The sequence below is a fragment of the Etheostoma cragini genome, chromosome 9 (assembly GCF_013103735.1).
Source record: "Etheostoma cragini isolate CJK2018 chromosome 9, CSU_Ecrag_1.0, whole genome shotgun sequence".
Lineage (NCBI taxonomy): Eukaryota > Metazoa > Chordata > Actinopteri > Perciformes > Percidae > Etheostoma > Etheostoma cragini.
The window spans coordinates 7,471,426-7,482,682 of record NC_048415.1 but is presented as its reverse complement, the minus strand read 5'-3'; the positions used below and the strand labels follow the sequence as shown (position 1 = coordinate 7,482,682).

At 38.9% G+C, this 11,257-nt stretch overlaps 1 protein-coding gene across 1 annotated transcript in view; it reads left to right on the top strand.

Moving 5' to 3' along the window:
- Nucleotides 1-11,257, top strand: part of pde4ba (phosphodiesterase 4B, cAMP-specific a) — a 168,742-nt gene that overhangs the window by 14,698 nt on the left and 142,787 nt on the right. Inside the window, exon 2 of the mRNA XM_034881114.1 lies at nt 8,027-8,118. Coding sequence (XP_034737005.1) covers nt 8,027-8,118 — 92 coding nt within the window. The remainder of the gene's footprint in view (nt 1-8,026; nt 8,119-11,257) is intronic.

Here is an 11,257-nt window from a genome sequence, read left to right as displayed (position 1 = left end):
ATATATATAATTAAAAAAAATTGGTGTATGCTATAGCTTGAATTCTCCTTTTAAAAGGGTCTCTGAATCTTTCAGCACCTAGACTTGCTTTGCCAGACCTTCCTCCACGCACCGCGGAGGAGGGTCTTGCTAGTCCACACAGAAGACTCAGCTCGATTTATTAACAGTCAGAGCTAAGCAGCTTGACTCTGATTGGCTAACAGCTAGCCAATGAGAGCCTGGCTATCAGCATCCTTTACCCAGCCCAACTGGGAAAGCTCATGAATTGTATTGAGCTCAAGCAACATGACATCAAACTCACCAGCTTTTGTAATATGCCTGATTTCTCTGCCTATTTCTTTTAGTGGCTAGAGGTGAGAGAGGAGGTAGCGGTTCATTTTCACATTCACAACATAACACAAACATATATGGACCGTATTTCCTAAAATACTAGTAAAAACAGTTTTGTTTGGCAGAGCACCTTTAAACTAGTGATGGCCGAATGAAGCTCTGTTAAGAAGTCTCTTTATTTTCTGAGCGTACCACATGGCGCCTTCTGTTCAATAATTGGTTGAGAATATACTTAATTGCAATGCATTGGCCCTTTTTTCTCTTAAGACCGCCATCTAGTGGGCTCAGAAAATAAAGACACTGCTTCACGAAGCTTTGTTTGGCCATCACTTTGCCCTGCAACTGATGCGCGCACACGCACATACACACGGTGGATGCAGGAAAAATCCAAGATTAGACGTACAGTATGACCTAAATTGAGGACAGCTGCGCTCGTTGTGCAATAAGTTAAAGTCCAAACCGTATGAATGTGTGTCCCGACCATGCTAGAATAAGAAATTAACTAGCAATGTAAAGATCAACAAGCCACTGACAGACATCTTGAAATTTCATTAATTTAATTAATAATTATTTTTTTCTTAAATCCACCAGCCATTTTCATATTATACCAACCTCTGCAGCATCCTGAGCCTTTTTGGTAATGTTACTAGGAAAAATCTGCCCAGAGTAGTTTTATTCTCCCCAAAACAAGTTTCCTTTTTTATTTTTTAAGAACTATACAAAAAGAAATCATAGCTGTTTTTGCAACTGTCTGTCTCCCATAACTTCATTGCAACACATTTTATTGCAAGTTTTTTACTAAAGAGAGAGAGAGCAGCTGTACTCAATATTTGGCACATGAATATAGCATCAAACAAATGTTTAATGTTAACATATAGTGGAGTAATGGCATCCTGGGCAGAGAATGAAGTCATGCTCCCTTTGTGTGTGTGGCAATCCTACTTCTTTTTTCTTTGTTTTTATAGCCTGTCCAGCCACGAGGGCATGGTAGTGCATGTGGCCGAGAAAGAAATGCAAGTATTCTACGTATTAGGGAATGGTCTGTTACAGCCGTGTGAAGGCAATCCCAGCCTGCTGTTTTTTTCTGTTTTGGGTAGACTGAGAAGTAGTCAGCCAGCTGCTCAGATCCTGCTTGTCCTCTGTCCGGCGTCCCACTGTGCCAGACTGTCACAGGGCAGGCAGGCATTGAGCTTGTTATCTCCGCTCTATTAGGCTGATATGCACTGTTGAAGCCACCTTCCAATGATGTTGTTGCATGTGGACCCGAGTGTGAAAGATACAAGATGAGATGTGACAGAACACCATGCCACATTTTGTCATGCCACCTGCCGCCTGAAATTGTCTCCCTTTGCGACATTTTAAATGGAATACCTGTGAACTGCAATTTGGGAATTACTGGGTGTTTTTCTTTCTGGCATTATTGTTTATGATCAATTGACTGAGTAATGGCTTGGAGAGGAAGTGTTTGCCTTATAGTCATGCACCACTTAGAAATGAATAAAGCTACTCTCTAGTTAGCTCAGTAAGATACTGCACTTAGTAGCTGTCGTATTTGGTACACCTGCCAGTAAGCAATCTGCTCTTCCAAACAGTTAGTCACCTCTTGAACTATGTGTCCGAACAAAAAAACATTACAGGAGACTCTCAAGGGACCTGCAGTGATTGGCAAAGTCTGTCTTTGGAAAAAAAAAAAAAAAACTTTTCTCAGCAACAGGGAAAATGCAGTAAAGCTTGTTTGTCAAACCGCTTTGTTTCTTAATTCGTTTACTTCTATTTGGTTTAGACAAAGCAGCAACATATTTTTGCGTTCAGAATGTAATTCTTTTTAAATGAAAACCAATGATTATGAGAGAAACACATTAAATAAAATTTGTAGCAAGCTACGCTCACTTTTAAAATATGAAAAGTATATCCTTAATGAATATGAATGCAATCACAGCATCAAGTTTCTTTGCAATAAGAGTTCCTGGGTAAGAGTTCCTTTAAAAGGTGGCTCCTGAATTTAGTGTCTCTTATTGCCCCAAAGTTTATGTCAAGCTCAAAGTTAAGACCTCTGCAACACTGTCTCAGGTTTAGAGTTTAAAAAAAGCAGAGGACACAGGAATGCAATACAATACTAAAATGAGGAGGGGGCATGCACAGGTTAGTTTGCTTCCTTGAAGGTGTTTGTGTTTCTTCTGTTTTCGAACCGGTTTGCCCCAATGTTTTTAATTAGGCAGAAGTAATGCTAATTAGGATACTCCAAAACACATACACACGTCACACTAGTTAGTTTGTACCGTTGTGCTTCATCCCCTGAGGTTACAGCACTAATCTGTGTTCATAAACGGCTTTCCATCTGTAATGCCAAGCACAATTTTCAGATGTGCTCTGAAACATGTCATCTGCACTCACTAATTATCTTCTAATGGTGATAACTGGAACAGATCTTCATCCCTACAGAGACCCCTTGCCACTGATAATTTCCCTCTTACTAATAATTTATAATCAAGGCATTTTATAAAGTAATAATGTAATTATGTCATTTACCTTTTATTCACAGTCTCAAATCATAAGGGGTGTAAATGTTAGACAGATGACACTTTAATACACATTCATTATGTGTTGCAGGTGCTGACTCATAGTGAGCCCTTGTCCTAGGCCAACATTTTTTAAGTCTAATGCTTTTAAAATAAATATTATATGTTCTTTTATAGTGTTTGCTCTTTCACTGCACTTAGGTGGTGTGATGGGGATGTTTTTATTTAAGTGGTGTCAAGGTTGTCCAGTCTGTTCAAGCTGAAAGATCTGCTTCAAGTTCATGAATTGTCCTTTACCATTTGATTTCTTCACCATTTGCCTTCTCTGAACAACAACGTTGCCCTGGTTGCATACAGCTTAAAGGGTGACTACCGTTTTTTTTCAACCTGGACCACATTTCACAATGCATTTGGACCTAATAGACGGATGTGACCAAAAATCTTTGAATTTGGTCAAGTACCGAGCGAGATTGCAATGACGGGCAAGCTTGGACCGAGCTGCAATTTAACCTAGTAGGGCAGTTGTGCAGCCTTGTATTTCTTCCAATAAAAGTATTTTGGTTTTGATATTGACAGGCCTAGATTGTTACTAAAAGTGTCGACATTATCGATCTCAGGACGTGACTTTTGTCCAAAGACAGCGGTGTGGAGAGTGGAACGCAAGATTAAAAAAAGACGTGGTGACACAGCGCTGTGTCTGAGGTATGTCACTGACTGGACACATCCAGACCACAGATATCTGGCAGCAACAGGTCCCACTCCTGACATAACATATTTTTTGGGCATATAGGGTCACAGGACCCATGGGAGCATTACCAGTATCCTGTCACTTCACCCTCTTCTGCCCAATGTGTCTCTTTCTTGCCGCCCGTAACGTTGTACTTTGGCTCAAATGAATACAGGTGGTCATCACACTATAACAACCTCACCCACATTGTTTAAATCATTTTAATATTGAGCCATGGCACTGACAAACATATAATGTAAATGTGTAACCGAACCCTTTAATTTTTTTAGCCTTCTTTGAAACAACAGATATCCTGCCCACCTTTCTCGAATGGCGTTCCTTTCTTGTGACAAAAGGTCACGTCCTAAGATTGATAATGTTGTAAGAAACTTTTAGTAACAATCTGAGCCTGTCAGTAGCAAAAAAATGACTTTTAGTGGACAATAAGCAAGGCTGCACAATTGCTCTATTAGGTTACTTTGTAGCTCCGTTTGTGCCAGCCTGTCATTACAATCTCACTCAATACTGGACCAATTTCAAAGATGTTTTGTCCCATTAGTCTATGAGACACAAATGCATGGAAAAATGGGATTCTGGTTGTTTGACATTTTTCGAAAATACTATTATTTATTTATTTCTTGTGGAGAGTTAGAAGAGAAGATCAATACCACTCTTTTGTTCCTACGGTAAATGTAAAGTTAGAGCCAGAAGCTTTTTAGCAATGACAATTTAGAGTTTCACATGAGAATAAACAAAGGAGCTATAATGGGTTAAGTAGTGAGCTTTGGAGATGCTGGTGGATGGGTTTTTTTCACCCTTGGAAAGAGCCAGGCTTGCTGTTTTCCCCTGTTTCTAGTGGTTAAGCTAAGCTTTTCACTTAACTCAAACTGCAATAAAGTGAATAATATATCCCAAAATGATGAACTGTTCCTTTAAACACAAAGATCTTATGTAGTCGTCTTGGCTGTTTCTCCCTGACTCTCTTCCTTTGCTTCTTATTTTCACACGTCATCCTTCTTTCTTTTACCTGCGTTTTTTCTCTGTAATGCATTAAAATCCTCATTGACCTGCATGCTTGTCGCTCTCTTTTCAATTCTCCATCTGCATCTTCACATCATATCGTCCTCTAAACCCCTCCTCATCTAAATTTCCCTGAAACGGTCTCTTTCATCTTTTGCCACCCGACCCTACCTCTGTGCCAGCCCCCCCCCCCCCCTTCTTTTTTTTTGGGAAGGAAAAATAAAAAAAAGACACCATCATGGGTCACAGGAATAAGTCATAAGCCTTTCAGGGACTGCCTGAATTGGCTCATTAGAAAGAGGCTTAATGGCTGTGGACTTAATCTCGTATGCTATTACTGAATGATGAACATTGGAGGAATTAAAGTGTGCTGAGCCATTAGGCTGCTTTAGGTACCATTAGCATAGTGTTTCAGTAGAATGTGTTATTGAGAGGAAAATTTACAAAAAGAAAAATTATAATTTGCCAAGGCATGAGAGAAAACTCTTTAGCAAGGATTAGCAAAATTGAGAAGATTATTTGAAAACATCAGATAAAGAGCTGAGGGACACATGATGGGTGCTAATTACTGTGTATTGATACATGTGTTCATTTAGGTTTGTGTTAATTTGTCTGTTAAAATCTGCTCCTTACTCCAACGACAAGTTACAATATTCAGTAAACTGCTAAAGTTTGATACACCATAGTATATTGACATTTTCCGTGGCAACACTGTATCGATACACAGCCGCCAAGTAACGAGCTATTGCTATTGCTATTGCTATTATTGCAATATGTTTAATATTGCAATAATATCATATAGTGACATAATAGTAGCGTGATGATATTGTGAGGCCTTGGGGGATTCCCACCCTTAGTACTCTCTGTGCTTTATATTATTATTTGTATCATAGCTGTAACTAATCATTGTTGTTATTGTCAAGTAATATGCCAATTATGGACAAAATGCCCATCACAACTTCCCACACACCAAGGTGATGTCTTTGAATGCGTCCCAGTCCCAGTCCCAGAACAAAGGCTACACTATAACACAAGTCTAAGAAAACCAGCAAATATTCATGTGTGACAAGTTGGAACCTCTTGCGTTTCTCGCATTTTTGCTTGAAATTACTTTTTGCTAATTATTACTTATTAATTTTCTGTGGATCAAATAATTGATTAATCTAGTAAGTGTTTTAGCTTTTTAGGAGTCTAATTTACCCAATATCAAAAGCTGATAAGCAGTGTGGAGCCTGTCATGTGTTAGCAACTTGTGTAAAACCGGTTATTAGGCAGGTTAAGTGTCAGGCTTGGTTCAAATCTGCATAACTGAGGGTTTCTATTTGCTTTTCCTTTCTATCTTTTCTATGTATTTCCTTTCCCCCCTATTCAGAGCTGTTATGAGCTATGTATATGAATTGAAGTACGTTTGAAGTTATCTTGAATTCACTATGTGTGATGTGCTATCTTTGATTTATTGCAACAAGAGGATGCTACAGCACGTCTCCTGTTATCACATCACCTGTCAGCCATCTGACAGTGTAATCTGTGCAGCCAGCCAGACAGCCGGGCAGCTGTTGACAGTTTTAACGTCCTAATATGTCTCCTCACAATGTTTCCACTCGGTAGGGATAAACAACAACAACAACAAGGCAGAGAAATGCCTAGAAAACATTTTACAACCACAACCTTTTAAACATTTGTTTCAGCTATCATGTTTTCATGTTTGAAAATGTGTTGATTAGTTGTCTGTGCTCCCTGTAAGGTGCTGTTTTTCCTGTGATGCATCTGTGCGCAACATACATCTTCCTAGTGCTGCAACGATCAGTCGATTAATTGATTAGTTGGATCGATCGAAAGTTAATCGGGAATAAATTAATCACTCAAGCCAGGAGTTTTGTTGACGGTTGACTTCAAGGTCTCATTGATTACTTGCTATATTTAAGACTTTTTAGTCCCATAGCAGCCCTGTATGTAGCGTAAAATCCACGGACCGAGGTCTTTTGTCTGTTCCGTGCTCTGTTAACCGGAGAGAGAACAGAGCCTTTATGGTCAGGGCCTTGAGGCTGAATAAGGCTGTGAAGCTGGACGACTAAGCCTGTATCTCTCTTCTTAAAACATACTAAAAACCTAATTTGTGTGGGGTTTTACATCTCTATGATTTTATCTAAACTGCCTATTTATTTATTTATTTATTTCATCTTATATCATCATGGATATTGTTGTATATTGTTGTACCTCATTTATTCTGTTTAACGGATTTTCTTTTGTTACCAATACCTTTTCTGTGACCTTTATTGCTGTTGAATTCTAATGTGTTTTCATTTGGGAAACACCTTATAACTTGGTTCTATAAAGGGTGTGTAAATCTATATTACTGCTTTTAATATAGATGTGTATGTTTCAGTCCAAATGTAATTTACTCTCAAACCACCAACGTTGCAACTCTGATAAAACTCTGATGATTGTAAAAAAAAAAAAAAAAAAATGTATTTTTACATGAACCATCTTTTTGCTGACACTGGGGAGTTGTAGGACAGAGAAATATTCAGCAAGGGAAAATCATTTTGCCCAGATAGCTAGCCAGCCTCTCTATCAGTCTGTTATTTTTGTGGGGTCACAAATCCTACACATTATTGCATAGTGGTGCCTCATGGGGGATTTCAGTGTGCTGTGCAGCAGTTAACGTTTTGATGCATCACTAGCTGGGGGCTCCTCCATGTAACAATATTAAAGCCAAGGCTGTTTTGTTTTCACTGCTTTGCTCTACTCTTTCTCATAGGGAGACTGACCAGAATGACTGAAATTCAATATTTCATCAATTCAATTTTGATATTAAGGGGAATGTGTGTGTGTGTGTGTGTGTGTGTGTGTGTGTGTGTGTGTGTGCAAGAGCAAGTAGAACATGTAATGGGAAATACTAAGTTCAGGTTATCATAAAAGGTCAAGGTAAAAAGGTTTTATCTTCTAATCTGGCAACGGGAATGTGGCATTTGAAAAATTTGACAGCAATATGTCTGTCCAGATACGTTGTTAAATTACCAATGGGGGGTGGCAGTAGGGAGTTGGGTTGGGAACCGGAGGGTCGCTGGTTCAAGTCCCCATACTGTCAAAAGTATGGTGGTGGACTGGTAGCTGGATAAGTGCCAGTTCACCTCCTGGGCACTGCAAAGGTGCTCTTGAGCAAGGCACCGAACCACCAACTTTCCATGGGCAGCCCCCTCCCTCTGACATCTCTCCATTTAGTGCATTAACATTTTTTATTTCCCTTTGCAGGATTAGTAAAGTATACTACAATGTACTATAATTTACTATTATTATTATTATTATTATTATTATTATTATTATTGTTATTATTATTGTTGTTGTTAAACCACTGACCTCACTATCAACCTGCATCTTGTTCTCAAACAACACAAACGCATATTATGGTATATATTTTGTTTTCCAGGTGTGCATGTGAAGCTGTGGTTGGACAGCGAAGGAGAGACTCCTGGAAAGATGAGGAAGAGCAGGAGTGTTCTCACAGTGTCCCACAACAATGTAAGTCATCATGTCCCCGATACATTGCACCAGTTACATAATAGACTGGATATACCAAAGATCAGTCAAACACATTTTGACGACAGGCGTTTGATTGTTTTGTGTTATATAATATTGATCTTGTTGTAAAGAAAGCTGTCCCATTAGGGCTTAGAAATAGAGAGCCACATACAGTAACTAAACAAATTCCTTGTGCAAAAAATTATTCATTAGTAATCCAAAACAATGTGGACTCAAGTTTTCCACTGACAAAAGCAGGACACTTCATGTAGTTTCTAGTGTGAGCTGTGACTGTGTGGCAGGACACGGACATGTTCTCCAAATCCACAGAGAACACAGGATGGCATACTTTCTTTCTTAGTCACCGTATGTTTTGACAGCTCTTTTCAGTGCTTTGGCTGTCTCTCTCCTCCTCCATCAGAGCTCTCTTGTACAAAGCTCCTATTTCGTTAGCTCACATCTTCTCCCTGCTCCGTTTTTAACCCGTTTTTTTTATCTGATCTTCCTCACTCAGGTCTTATGTGGTGTGATGATTAAACCCCACTAGGTACTTGTGTTTACACATGTTGTGTGTAGCCTTTTGCACGTAAGCACAACATAACCTGCATGGACTGTATGTCCTAATTTTATCTACTAATGATCTCTACCCACTTAAATGTATGCATATGAACAGCTTACTTAAATATTATAATTAATCGGTTAACTTGTCTGATTCATTCAAGTGAAGACATAATACATTTATGAAAAAAGTTGTATAAAGCCTTTTGTAACTTGAGAAGGAGCTCCATGAAGTGGGATAGCCTTAAGGGATGTCACTTCAGTCAGTGTTGGCAGACACTACTGGTGTAACACACACTAATATCCCACTGAACTGAACTGCTTTAGCAAGGAAGAAGGATGTGTGGAATAAAGAAAAAAAGACGCTATATCTGGCTCTGCTCACTTTTGATACTAAACTCTCCATTGTGAGTCCGACAATGTTTTAGGAGTGCAATGCTAAATCTGTGGAGTACTGTTTTAGAGGGATTTATGGGTTAGTTTATACAACTAAATGCCCTTGATTTAGGCAAAAATGTGGATCATTGCAACATCATGTTAAGGCTACTAAAGCGCTTGGTAAAGGTAAAAGAGAGATTGTGTTTGTGTTTAAATACTTGAAATCCTGACCTGATGTATAAAATTCTTATTATATGGATGGAAATATGCAGATGCACTTAACAGTGCCTGTAAGTGTTTGGTACCACAGCTGAAGGTGTGGGTGTGAATTAATCAAGCTCTTTGCCTCTCCATGTACAGTATGTGCACTTTTTCTATATTTGAATACATTCTTTTTCTCACTTACAGTAATTACCTTACTTGTGTTTCCACTCCATTCTTTTTTCAATTTCTATTTTCACCTATTATCTTGACTCTCTAACCTTTACTTTTACTTCTTTTCTTGTGATGTGCTGTTCATCCAGTAAAGTGACTCAGGAGTGTGTTTTTCAAGAACAGGCTGTTCCTAGAGCAGCTCACAGCCCTTTAAGGGGGTGTGTTTGAGGTGTCGACCGAACCTGAGCTAGTCTATAACAAATTGTTGCAGTAAATGGAGAGGAATGTGAGGATAAAGAACATATTTAGTTTTTTCTCTCTCTAATGCAGACTGTGTAGCTCAAAAGTAGTGCAGGGGTGGTGGGTGGTATGTGCATTATTTTATACAGTCTGTGGGTTTTACCTGTCACACGGTTCAGAAAGTTTGTTATTGCACACCTGATATTGCACCTGGTATTGTGTTTCTGTAGTCACTGGGGAGACCTTTTGCAACAAAAATTGGCAGTAGAATCTGGGCAAGCTGTGTACTTGACATCAATTTCTTACCGACTCTAGGCTCTCTTCTGGACTTTAGACTGTACTTATACCTTACTGTGGAGATGGTGAAATAAACTCCTCTTAAAGCCACAAATTGGTTTTCCATTTCTATTTTCTACAAAGTGTGGACAGAGCCAGCTGTTTCTCTTTGCTTCCAGTCCTTATGCTAAGCCAATCATTTCCTCCCATCTGTAGCTCAATTCTTAGGTTAAGTAAGGAGCTTTCTCCGGGAACAAACTCAAAGGGATGTTTCCCAAATTGTTGAGTATTCTTTGCAAATGAGTAAAAAGTAAACTTTCTTACTTTTTACTTTACTGATCTTGCACTTGTTTCTCATGTTATTTTTTAAGTAATTGCTTGAAAATGAATTGATAAAGACATGCGTACAAACCCCACAGAGTCATATATTACTTTGAAAGGTCCAGGTGGTTTAACATATGGCTAACATAACTTTAAGGAATTAAATTTAGGTTTTCTCTTTATTGTAACAACAGATACGCAAATCAAGAATTATTGCTTTCTTTGTTGTGGCCTTGTGTGTGGCCGTGCACAATGAATTCTGTGTATTTACAGTTCATGTCAAGTTTTTTTCTGAATAGGACATAGTTATTGGATTTCAGCTCAACAGAAGGAATTTGGTTCCGCTGGTAATGCTCAGCTGGGATTAGATTTGAGTGGTGGAAGTTTGTGCAGATTTGTTAGTCTCATTGCGTGTGTTAATGATTTTGCTAATCATGAAGCTGACATTTGGATTGTATTAATTATGCGTGACTCGTGTGTGTGTGTGTGTGCTTGTGTGTGTGTGTGTGTGTGTGGGTACTGTGGTGCTGAGGGGTGGACAGATTAAATAATGGCCTTGTGCTCCACAAACCTAATGACCTCATTCCCATGCAGATCACAGCTAACCAGCTCTCATCTGATCAGCTCTCTCTTTCTGTGTGTGTGTGTGTGTGTGTGTGTGCGTGCGTGCGTGTGCTCCAATGCCTTTGCCTGCATGCCACCATTTTTATGTGACTATGCGTATTTATTTGAAGTGTTTTTGTGCTGATCTCCACAGGCACATACATAATTGCAAGTGCTTTCAGCATTTGGCCACCCTTTCACTTATTCAATTAATATCTATTTTCTAAGGTTTGCAGAGAAGTGTGTCTGTGCAAACATTACTCTCATCAAGTCCTGTAAAATATCCATCTCAGGTTATAGCTTTAATTTAACCTTTTCCTCTAATTCATGTCAGTAATTAAATTACTAGTTTTAAATTGGGATTGAAAGGCTAGTGAAAAACCAGGAT